Below are 21011 nucleotides of genomic sequence, written 5' to 3' on the forward strand. Positions count from 1 at the left end.
TCTACAGCAAGGAAACACATATATCCCACACCCCCATATATCTTTGTTTGCTTTCCACAAATGCTTAAATAGAAAACATACATTTCTGGAAACAAGAGGAGAGTTTCCTGCATTTACCTATCTTTTATACAGAAGAACAGGATCTCAAACATAAAATAAAACGGGATAAAATAAGCACCTCAGTAAAAACAACGCTAACTACCAACATTGGTCTGTGTCATTTTGCAACATATGTTGTTAGATAAATTTCTTCTGCAGGTCTCAAAAAGTCATGAGCAGTACTGGAAATAACTCCTCCTACACACTGCTCAAAAAAAACCCCAAACACCTGGCATAGATAGCTCATTGATGGCAGAGCAATAGCTCAAAGAAGATGAGAACAGTACATGTTGCTTTAGGTGACCCATTGGGATATTACTATAATCCCATAGTAGAATTAGAAAGCAGCACCACACTATAAAGAAATTGTCTTGCCTGGGGATATTTCCACTTGACTTCTCTGAGCTGCTATTAATATTTGCTATTTTGTATTTTCCCTTAATATTCTAAAACGATAGCTACTATATAAAGCAATTAGATGTTCCTACCAATATTGGGATGCTTCAAGAGGCGACAGATTCTAGCTTCTCTTTCCAGTTTCTGGTGATCTGCAACAAAGGAAAGCAAAACAATTGCTTTTAGTGTGAAGATTAACTTAGTTCAGTGTATTTGCTTTACAGAAGTAAAAATAATCTGATGTGAACTTTAAAAAAAGACCTCCGTCATTTAGATCCATTAAGATTTTACATTTGAACTGTTTTTAATATTGAATTAGGTTACTGCATCCAACCACTGCTTTGATGAGCTACCACAGGCAGTTCCGTTAGAAAAATCAAGCTGCTGATTTATTGGGGAGAACAGGAAATACTCATGCTATGACCTGTAATTATCAGGCAATAAACCACGTTACAACATTAAACAAGGACAACCTGAACTCTAGCATTGCCTTAAATCCTACCCATTAGCTGCTTTAATGATACCTAGTGTATCATTAAAGTACAGGACGTGGCAGCCACCCAGACAGACTGCCAGCACTTGGGTCACCACACACTCCCACCCCAATACGATGCTGCAGGAACTTCCAAGAACTAATGACCAGCAGTTATTATTTTCCCAGTGAGGCTCATCTCTCTCTCAGGCTGATTATTCATTAACCTGAAGATACTCTGAAAATGTAGGTCCAGGTGTATCATCTGTTGGCTCCTCCTCTCCTGGTCATTTGATTCTTTTTAACCTTCAGGTAGAGAAGTAGGTCCAAACTTGTACACCACTGAGACCTAATGACACTTCTGGAGATAAAATACTACAATTCGCATCAAGCTCCTATTTACTTAAGCTGGGTTTTTTTATGTACAAACTTTTACAGTATTTGTTCCAAACACCACCATTTATAGTACTACTTCTGCTGTATTCTGATTAACATTAAGTAATATAGTACTTGTTTTATATGATACATACAGGAGTTTTGGGGGATGTGCATAAGTTACTTATACTGGAAATATCTGAAGGCCTGCAGGTATGTTAAAATGTTTTGTGTAAGGCAGTATAAAGCACACAAGGTAACGTGGATATTAAAATACATAATTTGGAAATAATAAGAACAGCCAGCTACTCCCTACTGTAATCCTGTAATTCCATCAGACTGCTACTGCATTTATCCTCACTTTCTGCAGCATAATTTCTATGCCTGCAAAGAATACTAAGCTTCTGTCAAGAGGCAGAAAAGCAACAAAGATTCAATTTTATAGTATTAGCTAAAAATAATTTCTCACAATTAGAAGAAAAATAAACTGCAAAACGTTCTTGGAGATGAGGCTCTCTTGCTATTATTTTAACTAGCTTCAATTTGCTATCCAAGGATAGTATAATAACCAATCCTTCACAGAGGCTCAGACTTCAAATGTCAAACAAGTAATTTGGGTTGTGCCACCTCTGCAATCCTTATTATTGGCATTACGTTTGGGAACACTCCTAACAACTGAAAGGGGAAATTCTTAACTGGCCTTCCACCACATAAAAAGAGCAGTCCGCACAGCAAGTTTTGAGTTGAATAACCAGCATTTAGAGAATACAAAAAGTTTAACCTACAAAAGATTAATAGGCATCAAAAACCTACAGGAAGAATTAAGAAATTATCTGGTTTTGTAATGTCACTCTTGCATATCTATCATGGTATCTGTTCTCTCCCATAACACCATCAGTGTAATTAGGTGTGCCTTCCAAGCCACTAAAGCATAGTCTGATACCAGTCTGACATCAGAATCTACTGCGCAAGAGTCAGACTAGGGTTCAAGACAAAACACACTATAAACACCCTCCTCCTCAGTGCCTGGATACAATAGTGTGATCCTGACATCCATCCTACTTTTAGCTGGTGCTCAACTCCACAAATTACCTTAGCACTTCACCTTCCTCTTCCATGGGGAGTCCTAATGTTCCCTGTTCAAGCCAACCACAATCCAGAAAGTTCTCCTTCCTACATAAGCCAAGGGGCAACAGGAGGATTTGCAACCACCTTTAACCAGAAGACAGGTACCAGGCTCTGTGCAAAGCGCACTTCCAGCTCTGCTCTTTCCAATCAAGCACTGGGTGCTTACTCCTTTTAGAGAATTTAATCTAAACATAGATCAGAGTCACCCTGAAAGTGGGACAACTCAATTCTACACAGATGGCTGTGCCAGCACAAGGGAGACAGGGCGGCACACAGTGTGACAGCAAAGGTGACCACTGGTCTCTGCTGCTGCCAAAAACACTCCATCTCATGAAACTGCAGCTTCATGTTCCTGAAGATCGCTTTGGCTTCAGCCTGCCAGCTGTGGAGGTGCTCTACACAGCTCATTGAACAGGACAGAGATACCCTCTGGATGAGCGAGGCGAGAGCAATAGGTGCAGATGGGAGCAGCAAGCATGAGGCAGTGATCCTGGGCATTCATGTAGGTCCAGTAAGACATGGTCTCCCTGCTGTGTGGACTGCTTCACGTGAAAAGCATCAACAGCCCCTGCACAAAACACATGAGTTGTGATGGGAGCGATGACCACAACCTAGGCATCTTCCCACCAGACTGGCAGCTCAAGTCATCAAATTATTTATATATCCTGGTTGTTCCAGTAGCAATTACTATTAAGGACTGAACTGGGATCTTGGTGCCATTTCTCCTGCCATTGACCACATTCATTACCAGCTAGCCAGCTTCGGCAGCCTGTCTGCACAGTGCACTGAACAATTGGCTGCTGATTGCAGGCACAACCTCCTAAGCGTGACAATGACATGAATAAAATGGCAAGTAGGAACGATTCCAATCCTTCGGGATACTTCAGTACTTATAAAAGCAATGACAGCTAGAGGAATATATCAAAGATTAATGTGCTGATGAACTGTAGAAGCTGGGGTTTGGGGCAGGGGGGCTGTTAGTTTTGGAGGGTTTGGTGTTTGGGTTTTTTTAAGTAAACTGTTCGCAAACAATTCAACTCCTATGCTGTCCTGCTGCACTTAAGTAAAATGTTCTTAAACCCAGGCAGGATACCAAAGGCTTACACATACAGACCCAAGTGTCACATGGTGGCAAAGCATAAGCCTGGAACTCTGGGGATATGTAACAGCAAGCAAGCTGACCTCTAAAAAAATGCCACAATATAGCCTGAAGAGCACAGCCTGTATTCAAGTCAGAAAATATAAAGGCTTATTTAACACACCCAGTAGGATTACCCTTGAGTATCATGTTTAAAAGTGCACAGGGATAAAGGGAGAAACTGGGCAGGAAAATCCTAACCTTCTCCTACAGAAGTCATCTCAGGTGTAGCACACACACTTACAGCAAAGGGACACTTGGCAGGCAACTCTGGTTCTGAAACATTCAGAACCAGCTCCCTAACACTAACCTTCACACCAGTCTGGATGAGGCCAGACAGACTGACCTATTTTACACGTACTTGGAAAGCAAACCATAGCAAATAATAATAGAAGAGATACATTAAGTCTCTGGCTCTCCTGCCAGATCTTGACAACTTAATACCAAGTACCTGTCCTCAATTAATGAACACTATTTTTTTGGTATTCATCCAACCGTTTTAGGCATAATCAGTAAAGACTTCAGTAAGCACAATTAATGTGTCAACAGAGAGTTCATCAACAAGCAGCAATGAATTTGAATGCAAGAAGTTCTGTAAAAATTATAGCTGTTCAACCGCTGCAAAAAATTTTAAATTAGGACAACTTCAAGAAACAGAGGAGGGAGGCAGGGGCACATTGTCATTATCCACTGAATTTCATACATTAAACCCAAGCAATTTTGTGACACAAGCACTACTGTACAGCTCCAGCAGAAGGGATACTAGGAGAGGGATGCCAAAACCCTGTTCCAAGAGTAACAAGAGTACCAGGTTTCACACCCAAACTGGCTGGCGACTCACCAACAAAGACCTGAAGTGTAAAGAAAACCATGAAAGGCGAAAACAAGCAGTAACCATCATCGGATTGCTCAGAGACATCTTTTTTTTGCAGGAAACACAAGCAGCGTGTGTATAGGGCCTTTTCATGAATCAAGAGGGAATCTAAATCAGAGAACCACTGACACCAAGAATAAAAAGACAGCAGAAATTGTATTTGGTATGAATGTTAAGGAGACATCAAAATATCCTGGACACAGCTGTCAGTAACACTTAAAATGCTGTAATAACAAAAAAAGGAAATATGAGGACATTGATAGAGAAATATATGCTGTAAAACAAAATATAAAGGCACATTTTTTAATTTTACATTCTCTGAAAATAAGAGATTTCCAAAGTTAAATAAAGTCAGGCACTGATTCGGTAGTAGAGATTAAAGCAAACACATGGAGTTCTGTTCCTCTAGCAATTCTTTCCATAATAAAGGGAAAAAACAGTCACAATGCAAAATGTCAGCAACTACCAGTGGAATTACTAAAAATATAAATACCGAAACATATAGTAAACATACTAAATATACTTGCTCATAGAAATCAGAGTATTCGGTTTCTACATTGCAAATCTAACACAGTATGTTGACAAGAAAAAATATATCCATTTATTACAAAAATAGGCACTATCCTGCAATAAGTTTGAAATAATTAAGCCAGAGTAGTAACTTCTGAAGACAAGTAACACACAATTTAAGCATGCTTAAATATCAATTAATTAGAAGGGAGTTATTCTCTACATTTTCCTGTTAGGGATAAAAAAAAAATATATGTAAGACTAGCATATTTAAAAATATACAAATAAAACACATAAAAAGCTAGCAGTTTTCATTGAAATCATACCACTGAAGGCATAATTTTTTAATACAATATTCTTTGCTAAAAGTTTCCAAGACTTTTTGAAGCCCATATAGATATACCACATAATTCAGTTTGTTTTCTCTACAATAACTGTACTCCTTTAAATGAAGTACATGAACATTAAATTAAAATATTTACTATGATGCAACTACAAATAAGCATCACAAATTTCCCAAAATAACAACTTTGGAAAATACAACTGTTTGGAATGTAAAAAACATGCTACAGTTGAAATATAGTGCTTTAAATCTTAATCAAAATGATCATGTATCACAATAACTGCATGGTGAAGTTAGTTCTGAAAATACCAGGAAACTAACAAGTTTAGAAGAAGTTGCTATGTATGACAACTCTCAAGAGTCAGAAATTTAGCATCAGACATCTAAAGAAAATGAAAAAGGCTCAATCCTTACTGCAAAGTGTCCAAGTATTAGCTATGTGTGTTTAAAAGAACTATAACAACAGATTTAAAATAAAATATAAAAAGCAAATTCCATCTTTAACATAGTCAGCACCTCAAGTTTGTAAAACACTTTTTAAATCTGGAGGGGAAAAAAAATACCCAACACAGGAAGCTTAATTACTTTTTCTGTAATTTGCACTTACCAGTATTTTCAACTTTAACAATAAGAACAATTGAATCAATTCTACGTAACAGTTCAGATTTTTTTTTATATTCTTTTAAGAAGTATGCAGTCTTCTGCCCAGAGGTATAGGTCTTGAGCTAGTCACTACTTGCCCACTAAACCACCATAATTCACTATGAGACCTCAAAGCCTACACCACTCACATGAGAAAATGTCAGCTTAATCCTCTTCCATGTTTACTTTATTGTTAATTTTTTAAAAAGTGACTTTAAATGTCAGAAGTTTAAAATATAAAATAATATTTTTTAAAAAATTGCAAGATGAACTCAAAGATCCTTTATAAACTTAAAATCTTCCACTGAGGTTTTATGTTAAGATTTTAGATTTCAGTTACAGCAAGTTAAACACAAGCACAGACATACACAGTTTCAGCATCTTACTGCCCCTTGGCTTTGGCTGCAACTTAATCACAGGTTGACCAATTACCATATTATACAGAGCACACAGGGAGATGATCTGCAACGCAAACTAAACTAAGCTTGTTTTAGAAGATGAAATACAATCAGAGCCTCAGGGAAAAAAAAATAATCAAGGGACTACTGGGCATTTGGCGTAAGATGTCTATCTCTGGTGTATACTACCAGCACTACTTTAAAAGGCTATTCTGTACTACCTCGATCTGTATTTACAGGATTAGCCAGCATAGCTAGAAACCTGAGAAGTGTCTCAGTCTTCTATGCCTATCTCCACTCTTCAGGAATAACACAGACACAATAAAGCACTTCATCCCTGACTCTTAATATAAACACTTGAAATTTCTTTGCTATACCACAGCTTCTGAACTGACACCTTATATGATTAATTTCTCACATACACTACACATTGTCATTGGTTGTTTAACTGTTATCACACTACACCCAAGGGCACTCTGAACACCCAGAGCAGGCACATACCACCTGGGTAAGGCAATCTAGAGTACTAACCCATACAGTGCACAATGAACACGATACAGATGTTCCTCCTGCTCTGTTGGACAGTAAATTAAACAAGATGAAAAAAACAGACAAGTAAACATTACTTCACAACTTACTAGGTGAAATAAACTCTCAAATGACAAAGCATGAACTAGGTGGAGCTCTTTCACTCGTCTGAAAACAACTTATCAAGGCTAAACCTGTAAGATTCTGGCAACCCTTGGCTCCCACTGACGTCACTGAGATTTTAGCATCAACTGCATTAAAAAAACAAAGGATATGTGCACATGATCGTGTATGGAAATAATTTAAAATGACAGCCACTGTAACTGAACAATGTATTTCATTTATTCAACTACAGCAATTCTTGCTATTGCTTCTTCATATTGCTAACTCTGATGCTTCAGCAAGTACATTTCTCTGATAAAAACACATTTCCCTCATAAATTAATACCGTTTCTTAGAGACAAAGCTTCACATTGTAAGGCCTGCCAATTAAAAGCATCCAGTGAATACAACTGCTACTCGCACCTTCAACTGACACCTCAAAGCAAGGACGTGCCCTGTGTGTCTTATCCCCACAGCATTCAGTCAGAGGTAGCCATGTCTGCAGAGACTGCTTCAGACTGTGGCATAAAACAAGAGGATAATTCAGAAAAGAAACACGTTCAAGTAAAAGATAGCACACCATGTTACATGAGACAGGGTTAATATTCAGCTCTCACTTATAGACATGACAGTGTACTCAAATAACAAATATTAGAGCTATGAAGATAGGCTAAATTGTTATTGTATGATTTAAAGAACAATAATTGTATTGATTAAAAAAGCACACCTGATATTTTTGTATGCCACAATCAAAACTGCACTATATGAAGGTTACACCATCATCATCATCATCATTATTATTGACTGCACTATCATACTCCCCGATTTTCACCTTAAACTTAGCTAGCGTATCAACTGGTGCCAATTAGGTGATATCTGGTGTTATGTAATATAATGAGCTCTCTGTGTTTACACCATTCCATTGCTCATATCAGAATAGTTGTTGTTACACCTGTTATAAAAGGAAATGCAAAGTGAATGGAGATACCTCACACCATGCACCTTGCGCCATGAGGCAGCAGAAAGAGCATTAAGTACTCCTCGAGTCAGGGATTTAAGTGGACATTAAGGTCCCGAAGATGAAAGCTGCACTTCCAAAGAAAGCAAGTAATCCTTAGCATTGTTAGAGAAGTGCCAGAAACCTTCTGAGTAAGTCCACAGTACATAAGTCTTTTGGGGAAGGAACCAAATTCAAATTTAACCTTCTGGGGTACCCAAGAAGATGACTCGCCTTTAAAGCCTGCATGTTTCTTTAAAGTGTTTTAGGAAATACTGTGTGTACCTTCCTTCCTCCACTCAGCTTATTCACAAGTACATTCAACTGCAAATGCTGAACATAAATATCTATTTCTGTTACACTGTTTTCAGCCAGGTTTCAATTACTGGTGATCTGAAGATGAGTGTCAAAGGGCAGGTCAAACTGAAATAATTTGAGCACTCAGCTCCAAAAAATCCGAAGCGTAAGAAGGTGCGCCACTGCCCTGTCATGACAAGCACAGCCAGAGGAATTACCTAGCAGGCAAGAAAATCCTGAGAAAGTTTGATAGTGCCTAGCATAAAATGTCTATGCTACAACAGCATCAGAGGAAAAGCTCTAGAAAAAATAAATTCAGTAACAGGTCACTTACTAAAACCAAAAGGTTAATTCCTCTCATTTTTGACAGTATATGATTAATCACCTAGAGCTGTGTTTTCCTGTCAGTATGAAAAGGGAAAAATGATTATCAGTAAAAGGAAGCCAAGCTTTAAAGCCAAACATATAATAAAAAGGGAACATGCAAGTACATTTATACACTTGCTTCCTTTGCTCTCATTTAATTACCTATACCTGATTATAAAAAGGTCTCTTGCACTGTCTACGTGAGTAGCTGTAAGGAAATTAAATGAAAAATACAAGAAAGAAGCTTAAAAAGCAGCAAAGCAAATGCAGAAGAAGGAATGCTCTGTAAATTCTAAATTATTTTATGAAAGCAAGTCTCCATTTGCTAACAATGACATCTCTTACAGTAACAGTTAGTTATCAAGATTGGAAAAAGATCACTGCCTGTGAAATGCAGATACAATCAGAAAGAAGGCAGCAATGAGAATACAGTTTTATTAATGGAAAAAACCCTGCAGAAGCTACAAATAACTTTCAGGTGATGCAGCCAAGAAAAATAAAAAAGAAAAAAAATCTAATTCACTACAGCATGAAAAATTTAGCCTTTACAATACTAACGAAACTGTGAAACCTGAAACAAACAGAATATGGATGTTTAAAATCTGGGGTACTGACAGACTGTATGAAAAGAACTAATCCTAATTCATATGACAATATTCTAATAGACCAAAATCTTATATTACAACTTCTGACGTCTGCATCAGAAAATTACTGTCTGTATACAGTTTTTATTAGGTAGGCAAAAAAGTAAGATGTTAAAGTGATATCAAAATTTACTTTCTTAAGAAGACTTCTATACATAGACTATACCTAATCCTTGGATTAAGTCATAATGTATTTTATAATTAAAGAAGCAAGAATATAATTATTGTCTTCAGCATAAATCTCTCTCCTGAGGTGTCATGATTCTTAATCAAAAGTGCTGGCTGCATGACCATCCAAATGGAGTTTACCACGGCAGAAACGTTTACTGCTCACCACCTATCAACACAGGTATCGAAAATACAAACTTCTGCAAAGCAAAGCCTCTTTATTCTGCAGTAATTTTTGTGTTCTTCCTGCTATTTATTGTTAGAGCTTGCAGTCCCCAGCAAACTGTAAAGGCAATCTCCCCATTGCTAACTTTTATATCTTTAGCCCCTTTCATGGTCTGTATATTTCTTTTTTTCCCCTGGTACTGACTGGATATTATTCAGTGTGAGATGATCTATGCTTTCTCACACAGCCTGCTTAGTCTTTCTGAGGATGGCCTCCACAAGCTGCTTCTTATGTAGTTCAACACTTCTCAGTCTTTTCCCATGTTTTTCTTTAGACAGCTTAATGAAGAGAAAGCAATGAGCTCTAAGTCCCAAGAGGCTCACCAGATTGCACTGCAGCATACCTTAAAGCCTACCCCAGACCACTTTGGCCCTGTTATATTCTCCCATGGAAATCAGAAGACAACTGCAGAAATTTGACAACGGGATGCGCTAGGACACAGCTGTACTTCCTCCTTAGTATTAGTATTATTTTGACTAAAAGAAGATTTTCTTTTGCTCACTCTCCTTCACAGAAAAACAAAGCTCCTATTAAAAGGAAACATGGTGATGCATTAAAAATCTCTCTTCTCTTCATACTTTGTTTCTACTAGAATTTAAAACTTTACTATGGCAGAATGTAACCTCTGGGCACCTAAAATCTCACCAGAATAAGCTCTTCTATCTTAATAGGACAGAAGAGACTACTCCCCAAGATCAAAGGTCTTTAAAGCCTTTGAACTGGTAGCGAGCCCAAGCATCAGAGAGCTTTGAGCCTGCTTGGGAGATGAAGGCCTGCTCCATGTAATTTCTAGGCAGTTCAGTCGCCAGGCAGCACCTAACCACCCAACCTTTTAGCAGTTTCTGGGCTATGCAAAGACATACCAAACACCTGGTAATATTTAGGCTGGTAGCTGTAGAAAGGGAACTTTCACGGGCACAACGTAAGTGTGAGGCACCTGAGGTCTGCTTATACCCTGTGTCAGATCTGCCCCTTATTCGCTACATACAGAACATTTGTAAGATCGAGGGTTCAGAATTGGAAACAGGTTAGCAGGTCTGTGAACGTTTCACTGAGGAACAAAACCTTTTCTCTGTGCTCCTCTATCACAGGAGTGCCAGCTTTTTTTTTAATCGAGAAAGCATGTAAGTGGGCTGACACTCTCCCTACTGACTTGCGCGGTGCATAGTCATTTCCATACGTTCCGAGCCACACAACAAGGACACATCTCTCAAGTTTTCTCACCTCAGACCACAAGCACATCTAAACCTGCTAGAGACTTTCAGGCCAGGACCTCTCCTGTTTTGCACTGGTTCCCTGTATTCTTATTTTTTACTAAATCATTCAAAAGAATGTATCTTCCCAAAGTAGAAGTTCTGAGGCCAGTTCACAGGCTGCATTGACCCCACTAAGTGCCAAGGCTACGCATACACACAAGACAAGACAGATCTGCATCAATATTGCCCCACAGCAATGGCAGAGCCTGGCCATACGTGGGAAGAGTAGGCAGACCACAATTCCTGACAGGAACATAAGTTGTCCAAATAAACTTTCCCTTCTCACTTCTGAGGAACAAAAAAGACTGGTTGGAACCAGTCTGTGGATGATGTTGCTACAATGCAGTGGCACAGATGAAGTTAATCAAGAACTCCCTTGAGAAATAAATGTGCTGTGTGTAGTAAAAATACATAAAATTGAAACATTAAGACTATGATAAACCCTTCCATGTGCGCAGATTCCAGGCCAAAAAAACAGAGCATCCAAGAAAGCTTACTTTTCAGTACTACCAAAATGTCAAATGTGATCCCTGGGTGACCTGAAACAGCAATCATATTTTTTTCTACATGTTTTTCCGGGGCGGTTATGCAAACCAAATCTTTGTAACTCAGTGGGGAAGACCCACAGGTTAACTGAGCAATACAGCTTCCCCCATCACCACCCTGATTTTGTCAACTTCTCTGACAAACTACATACAGCACAATGAAGTGTTCTAGGTATCAGGGAATGTAAATATTTGTGGTTTAAGGGTGTATTGTGCAAGATGAACAGTGTTGTAACAGTGACTTGCTTTAAGTCTGCAAATGCTGTTTACACACACTCTAACTGCATCAAATACATTTTTTACTCTCTCTCTGAGGAAGTATTAAGGCTTTGGAAACAGCAGAGTTCCATTTCTTAATCATTTCTGTAAGTTGAAGTCATTAGTGAGTGTTCTGGTTTCAGCTTGGATAGAGTTAATTCTCTTCCTACTACCCAGTACAGTGCCACATTTTGGATTTAGGATGAGAATAAAGTTGATAGCAACAACTAAAACATCAGTATGTTAAGTAGTGTTTACTCAAAGTCAAGGAATTTTCAGCTTCTCACACCACCCCACCAGTGAATAAGCTTGGGGCAAAAGAAGCTGAGATGAGAAACAGCCAGGACAGCTGTCTCAAACTGGCAAAAGGGATATTCCATACCATATGACATCATGCTCAGTATATAAACTAGGGGGAAGGCTGGCCAGAGGTTGCTGCTTGGGAACTGGCTGCGCGCTGGTGAGCAAGTGATGAGTGACTGCATTGTGCATTATTTTTTTTTGTACATTCTAATTATTTTATGATTATTATTTTCCCCTCCTTTTCTGTCCTATTAAAACTGTCTTTATCTCAACCCACAAATTCTACTTTTTTCCTTCTTTCTCCCCCATCTCACTGGAGGGGAGTGGCTGTGTGGTGTTTAGGTGCCTGCTGGGTTAAACCACAACAGTGGGGACCAACAACATTACTAAACAGCTGACAGAGCCAGTTCTTATGAAAGATCATTTATAGACCTTTAGCAATTTGCAACCCAGTCATTTTCAGCCTATAAGATAAGACACGTTTATTCATATAACAGTACATCACAGAGCCCTGTAAATTTTCCATTTCTGAGTTCATGCTACAGAAATGTTCACACATAAACCTCACTTATGCCCTCCATTATTCTTACAGAAGGTAAATGCTACAGAACACGGTCCTTCAGTTGCCAAAAGCACTTTTTCAAAATGAATGCTCTAGCATTCAGTACCTGCTCCTGGGGAAATATTTGAAAACACAGCCTTTACTTGTTCCTCTCTTCTTAGTATTTATAGCTAAGAAAGTGGGACATTCTTATAATAAACAATTACAGACACAGAGTACTCATCTGACCCACCCCTCCTAATGTTTCCTTAACAGAAGCACGCGCCAGGTGTTCATTTTTATAAAGACATCTTTTCCATGGATACCCGGGTCCATAACGGATAAGAGTATGCAACAACAATAGCAGAGCCAATTCTTTTATTAGGCCACTGGTCAAAAGCATCAGCAGACCAGAAATCAGGGCACAGAGTATGCCTCCAGTTATTTCTGTGGCTATGTTCACATACACACTTCTCTTCAATCAGGCTTCTGAAAATCAAGGAAAAGCAAAATATATTAATCCAAGATGCTTCGTAAAATAACAAATAAAACCCACACCTGTTGGTTTTCATATTCTACCCCAGGGCATTAAGAAAACAAAAGACACATTTGTGCTCAGCTGTGAAGGCTGCCAACAATAGCAGTTTTCAGTTGGCTAATGTTCCTGTAGGGCTTTCTTCCACTTCCCACCCACTTTCTATGCTAATATTTTAGTGTTCATAGTGTGTGCAAATTTGATAAATGCACGCAAAGACTTTATTCCTACCTACAAAGCACAGATTACAGAGTCAGAGATGGTACAAGTGTCTGCAGACCACTTCATCAAGACACTTTAGCCCTGATTTCTATGACAACTATGACTAAAAAAAACCCCACAGATTTTTCCTGTTTTTTCCTGTTTCTAGCACTGCTACTGAAATTGAGAAGCACATGATTAATGTGATGTGACAAAAAGAGTGAAAAGAATGTGTGACATTAATAGCAAAACACTGAGCCATGAAGACAACTTTTTTTCTTTAATGATGTCCAAAAGGGACAGAATAGACCAACAAAATGATTATAAGAAGCCAGACTAGATTTTACTCAAGCACTGGGAACCTTCAAAGCACACATTCACACGGTGCAGAGTTCAAGCTAATAAAACCTAAAATTCACACACACACACCCCCACACACAACCTTTTATACTTTAGTTTGCTGTGGTTTCAAACAGCCAGCTGGCAATTCACTCATTCTACTCTTTTGAGAGAAGTGACAGAAAAACAAGAGCAGCATTAGTAAAGGTCTGAAACTGCTGCATTGCCACAGCAAGCCACACTGGCACAGGTGAAAACAACTTCGAACAGTCCCTAAAGAACAAAAAGTAGTTGTTTTTTATATGCATTTTGCCTATTTCTGGGTTAAAACAACCTCATCATTTAAAAGGGAATAAATCTCCACTTCAAAAAATATTATGCTTTATGCATTATGTAAAAATATATGCACTATTATGTATAGTCATTATATGTATTTATTAGATATTATATAAACAGTACAGCTACTAAAATTGAGTAACATGCTGTAAAGCGTTTCAGTGCCAATATAAACAGAAAGGCCCTGAGAACAGTAAGTGCAAGTTTGATCACCTGGTCACCTACAACTGTTTGCCAACCAATCCTCACCTGGTATTTACCTGTTTACGGTGTGTCCCACCATCTCTCCTCTATATCACATCTTCTATTCTAATCTTTTGTCCAGTGCTGCATCTTGTACCACCTTCCCAATATATCTTCACACAAGGCTTAATTTGCCTTAACAGGAAAACCTGAGTGCACTTTTCATCCTGAACCTTCTCTATACTACCTCTTTGTGTCTCTACAGCAGCATATTCTCCTTTGTGATTAAAACTTGCAAACTCTCACAACGGCTAGTCAGCCAGATCTTCTTCAATCCTTCCTCTTTTTGACCCATGATTTGTTTTTGGCAACAACTCTACGTGCAAAACCTGAGCATATTTAAAAGCAGAACAACACTGCTTCTTTTGAGACTGGCCACTTCTGTTCCCTATTGCCCTAGTCCATTTCCCACTTCTGGCTAGAACGTTGTTGCAGTTCACGCCCATCACACAGTGCAGCCTCCCAGAATTTTCTCTCACCTGGCACCTCAAATCATCTGCTCCCCACCACTTCTTCCAGGTGACTTTCCTGAAGTCCCTTAATTGATTTGTCACTTTTTGCATGACATTAATATACTAGGTTTTGAAAGTTCTTCACATTTTGTCCTTGTAGCCCTTTGTTCTCTGCATCTTCTCCTTCCATCTCTAAACAAATGGACGCCCTTCATCTTGCATATTGGAAACTCTTGTTCTACTTCACTGCCCTGTATTAATTTTTGGTTCTCAATTTTAGACTGTATGCCCTCCACCTCTAATTTTTTTTTAATTTCTGCTGATAAATATCTGCATGCATACAGTATTCCTCATTTTCTCCTATCTTCTATTTTCTGCTGGTTTGTTTAATTTTTTTTTGGCTTCTCAGTCATGATTAATTTTTAAATAGTTCAGACATTAAACACGGCAAGTTATATTCCAGAACACGCAAGCTTACTCCACTTACTCTCAGCAGGAATTAAAGTAAGCGGACCAAAAGCACTGAGACTGCTTTAGCACAACACGTTTCAGCCAAAATGTAGCTTCTATTTTTCAGATTTTACAGAGGAAAACAATTCAGCAATTGGAGTTTCAGGGTGCTTACAACCTTTTCGCACTGTACCATCTGACAGCTGTAGAGAATGAGATTAGAGGGCAGTAACCAGAAGAAAACTCTGAACTTAACCATACATTGAGCTTCTGAAACTAATACTGAAATAATTTTTCATTACAAAATGCTGCTGAAAATGAAAAGTGCACTGGAACTTTAGTTCCAGGAAGCATCTGTCTGAAAGCCTTTCTACATACCCCCTTGTGCTAATAGGTGTCAAAGCTATATGACGTATTCATAAAAATCACAAAGTTGGTTTCCTGAGTCAGTCAGAAACACCTGAAGTAAAAGTATATGCAGCACAAGTCAGTCAGAGCATACAGCTAATGGAAATGACAACTCATCCCACAGCAGGGACACTTCAAACATCGGTGGACAGCTTAATGACTGGTTACTTTTAAAGGGAACTTGACAAATATATCAGATCTTTGTGACACAGCCATCTGATGGCTGCATTATATTCAGTACAGAGGTTTTATTTTCCAGTCCTATGTTTCCAACAAGTCAGAACAAAGTCAGTCTGCAAAAGGCCGAGTCCTTGAGTACTTGTACCCATGTATTTTCAAATACCCTGTTTCGAACACTAATGCTGAAAATTAGTGTTATATATCTGCTCCTGAATGAGTAGCTCTAAACTATAATTAAAGAAATTGAAAAAACATTTCCTATTTCCTGCAGAAAGTTGCAGTAAGTTTGCAGAAAACAGCGAAAAAAATCTTAGGAATTGAAAGTAAGTTCAGAAAAACACATCATATATAAGAGATGCCTGGAATTTCAAGCATTGACTCAGCAGTCTAACAAGCCCTAAAGCATCTGCTTGCCCTCAAATACTTCAGTGAAGAGGGATGGGCTTAAGTACATACTCAAATGCCTTGCTCAACTCCAGTCCTACAGACTCCATTCTTAAAGAGGAATAGTTCAACCCATTAAATCCAGTAAGAGCATTATAAACTCTGAAGACACCTCTGTTTGACCACTAAAATTTTGAAGGCAACTAGATTTCTAAAATAATGCTATGAGACATATTCATTTTCCCTCTAATTGTTGATCAAACAATAGTGTGTAATAATAAAAAGAAAAAAACTGCAGCTTACTGTAAACACAAAAAACACTCACCTACAGCAATATGTGAACTATGGTAGCAGATTATTTTTTAACTTGAAATTAATCATGACCTACTAAACTGATACTAGCTAGTTTTAATATAAATGAGTAATTACTCCATTGAAGACACCAAATCATGACAACTGCCTAAGCCAAATCATGACAACTGCCTAAGATATCTACCTGGCTTGGACAGACATAAGTTACTGGTTTTGAAGCTGCTGCAAAGATCAGCCTTCTGAATTCTAAGTTCTTCACTTTGGCAATGTTTATTTTTAGAAAGTGTATCAATGATCACCATCTTTTGCCCTGATGTCATTTCTAGAACAAGATATTGCATTAATTGGGAATGAGAAACTTTTTTTTTTTTTTTTTTTTTTATTTTTAAACAGAAGATGACCAGTGAGACTGCTCAGTTCACTGCTGGCTTATGGATGCAAGAATATTCCGTATTTAAGAGAAAGGGAAAAAAGAGAAATCAAAAGTAGAAATTCCATTGTGCAGAAAAGGTCAACAACTTTTACTTCTAGTATTTCCTGTAGCCACTGTTACTTTAAAACTAAACATTACACATGACCTATTCTACCAGAGACTAAGGGCTTCTTTTATGCAAATCCATTTGAAATCACTGACATTTATCTTAATAAAAGCTCATGGACTTCAACCCCCTAGGAGGAAGCAACTGCAGAACTAGAATCAAGTCCAAAAAGAACAGAAACAATGGTTTGGCAACTATCACTATGACTCAGAGGAAATGTATTAAGCACATCAAAGTCAAAGCTTTTCATAACAAAAAGAAAGGCTAAGAATACATAAGCACATGCCTACAGGAATATTTCTATGAAAATAACAGTAGGCTGTGCCAGTACTATAGGACTAAAGATACTATTGCATTAGTAAAAATATCGTAATAACTAAACCTCAGTATTTACCAAATAGCAAGCCACAGGTAAAGTAAGTATTTATTTCTACATGGCCCACAAAAAGCTAAAACAGTAATAAACTCAAAAAAGAGTTCCACATTAAATTGTAATTTGATTATTCGCCTTCTGTTAATTTATATTAAAACGAAGAAGTGGTTTATGACTAACCCACTATATTATTTTTTCTGCTCTGCCAAGTTGCTATGTATTTGCTCATAAGAATAGCAAATCGCCTCACATACCACGTGCATGAACAGGTTTTAACCATTTGAAGCTTTATATTACACCAATCTTTGATACCAGAATTCTGATGCCATGATCTCCAAGCTATATAGTATGGCCTTATTTTGAAAGTAGATCATACTGACGTTATTTTTAGAATCACTTTCTTGTAACTCAATTCACTGAGAGTTTGTAAAACCAATTTTTTAAAAATCCCAAAAAACTATTAGTCTTGCATAAAAGATGTACCCAAATGGAGTCTTTTCTCATAACAAAAATACATCTCAGAGGATTACTGTTAAAGTGCCACCGCAGTAATTTCGGTCACCACTAACTGGTGAATCCTTTTTTGAAGGTTAGTGGTCTAATTTGTAATAACCTAGACTTCTGTCCCAGAGTTTGAATACATCTGATATTCTTTCAGTTTTATTTTCTAACACCAATGCAAACCCACCCACTGTAACTGACTGAACCATGGAAACACAAAAGCCTCTAATACCCAAAACAAAGGATAAATGCCTAAATCCTCCAAGTGTTTTGCTTCCTCATTCCTAATTTGTTTTATTTCAGTAGATATTCACACCTAACCTTGCCCGATTCAACAGCTGCCATCATTTCACTCTTTTTACAGACGGTGAATGAATATGCTCTTAGGCAAGTAAGTCTGATGCTTTTCTTTTTTTAAATTAAGGTGAGGATAGTGATACCGGAGGCATTTTACCAGTGTGCTTAACTGTAAATGTTGCAACTAATGTATCCATGGCATTGCTGAGCAGTACAACACTGCATTATGTAGTTTAGCTACTAAGTAGATAAGAACCAGTCGGAAGCCAAGACATGAGCCAAGAGTGCTGAAACAGAGCCAGAAGAAGAGAAGGCCATGAGAAGGGTAAGAAGAGGAAGATGATGAAGAAGAGGATGAAGATGTCACAAACTACCACCAGAGGACCCCCTACTCATCAGGCCACACATGCATAGTAAGAGTGTAGATATAAGTAGTTTTGGAACTTAATGAATATGCTAATAATTTCTCAGAAATTTCATTAATTTATATAGATTGGCTGTATAAAGATAAACAGTGAACAAAGTCGGTATGCACATTGGGCAGAATTTATCTCCTGTGCATCTGGTGCTGAAAATAAGGAATGCCTGCTTTCTCAAACTCCAAACCAAGAATTGGAGAGTTCTGTCTCTGATTTTTTGGTATTAATAGAATGGCAGGAATTTTTAAAACACCCACAAATTGAAAGTAAAAGCAAGCATTACCAGATATTTAAACTTTGCTGACAAATTTCTGGGGTTTATTGTGTAAACAAGATTTCTTCCTTAAACGTGTGCTTTCATTAGCTTCTGCACTCTGTGCCATACATTATGTCCAGAAGATAATCAAAAGAACTGGCAGTATATAGAAATCCTGCACCAGATTAAGCCAGCTAGTGCTGCAAGCCCAAAGTCCCATGAGGCAAGCTATCCTCTTTAATGGTCAGTAGTTGCATGAAAACTGCCTAAAGGGATTTAAGCTTTTTCCCCACTATTAAGGCAACTAACACTTGGGTATTTGCACATGTAGTGTTAATTCCCAAGCTGCCAGCCTTTTCCCTAGCTACTGAGCTTCTTAGGAAACACTATGAACTGGGTTATCTCTCTGTTGGCAAAACAAACAGGGTAAAGAATTCTCTGCCTTGGGAAAATAAGAAGATCCTAGACTACAGGGAGCACAAGAGAGAAAGGGAACTGTGAGGAAAAGCTGTCAAAAGGAAAAAAACCCAATAATCCCACTATGTAAAATAACAGGATGCATTTCAGTTTCTCATGGGTGTCAAGTTCATCCCTGGTACATGTTTAGTATTAGAGATATGATCAACCTTTTAAAACCACAACAGCTTTCAGGGATAAAACAAACCCAGTCAACAGGCCATTCTAGATAATGTTTATCCCTTGTTTCTGTAAATAAAGGCCCCAGGGAAGACAGCTAATACTAGTCACTGTGCCAGCATTTGGACTCTCTGGAATATTACACTATCTGAAAGGGTAAAACTGGAATATCATTGATATTAGCTGTCTGACAAGATAAAACAGGAATATCTACATGGTAATCATTGCATAGTATTGTACTGATATTAGAAAAGACAACAAGTAATAAATATAATTAGGAAATTATTGAATTTAATTAGCCTGATTGTTCTTATATACCTATTTTCTCTAAATATATTTACAGCAACATGATTTGTTCAGCATATTCACGCTGTCACTTTAAGTCAGGAATTTTATTATTCTGATTAGAGATGGTATGTGCCAGGTGTTCTATTGCCAAACCTTGATCACCGATACAGGTATGGTTTTGAACAGAATCACAGCACAGGGCTCTGGTAAAAAAAGCAAACACTCAACAACCCTCCCCAAAAAACACTGCCCAAACTACACCTGAACACTGACAATAAAATGGAAAGATTTCAATTTACTCAGCAGAAAAACTCTTCACTACATAGAGATCATTTCCAACAAGAAAAACTGGTGTTTTATTCAATTCCCATTCCCTTTAAGTATCAACCTCTGGTATTGTCATTGTTTTTTCTATGATCTGCTGAAGAAGTTATTCAGCGGAAATACTTTAAATTATGAATGTTATGTACCTCTATTATTAAAGAGCCAAATTTAATGTGGTTTCCATGGTACAGCTGAATATTCTACTTACCATATATAGTTTTCCACTAACTGAACCTACTGTAGAAAAAAGCCTTTCTCTTCTAAAACTGAGGTAAGGGAACTGGAGGTGGGAAATAACCCAGCTTCCAGTTTTGTTACTTAATTAAAACTGCCACTTCTAATTAAATTGCTGGCAAACCACTGGGGAAATAGTACCACTGTTATACCAAGTTTATAAAACAGAAATTCATTACTCGTATACTATTTGCGCATAGCCCTTTCAGCTAATTCCAAGAGCTCACAGCCAGTATGAGTCTCTGGGAGATGCAAAGGCTTTGTGAGTTCAGCATACAAAAAGGACAACAGCACTTCCCCTTCTTCTGACATCCATGAGAACTGACACAGAAAGCACACTGATAATGCATAAAAGCAAACCTCAGCAATTTCTGCTTCTTCCCAATACAGCTCACTGCTTTCGAAACCAAATCTGTATTTTAGTGCCTTCCACTGCCTGTAACACAGCTGGACGTATTCCAGTTTTGAGGACAGAGAAACCTGTGGCAGTATTTTTTATACTGCCCTTTGAGAGAACCAGTCTGTGATAGGAAGTTAGCTTATACAATAAAGCCTTCAATTAACAGACTCTCCTTTCTACTCTGCACTTGTGAGGCCACACCTGGACTGCTGTGTCCAGTTGTGGGCTCCTCAGCAAAGGAGAGCTAAGCAGCCTTCAGCAAGAGTCCAGTGAAGGGCCACAAAGATGATGAAGGCAC

At 38.0% G+C, this 21011-nt stretch overlaps 1 protein-coding gene across 25 annotated transcripts in view; it reads right to left on the minus strand.

The window, feature by feature from the left end:
* The window catches only part of CAMK2D (calcium/calmodulin dependent protein kinase II delta), a 159393-nt gene that overhangs the window by 95732 nt on the left and 42650 nt on the right, over positions 1-21011 (minus strand). For all 25 annotated transcript variants that reach the window (XM_037393895.1, XM_037393926.1, XM_037393905.1 and 22 more), the window contains one exon: positions 588-647. In XM_037393895.1, the coding sequence (XP_037249792.1) occupies positions 588-647 (60 nt within the window). The remainder of the gene's footprint in view (positions 1-587; positions 648-21011) is intronic.

Source organism: Falco rusticolus, chromosome 1 (genome assembly GCF_015220075.1).
Source record: "Falco rusticolus isolate bFalRus1 chromosome 1, bFalRus1.pri, whole genome shotgun sequence".
NCBI lineage: Eukaryota > Metazoa > Chordata > Aves > Falconiformes > Falconidae > Falco > Falco rusticolus.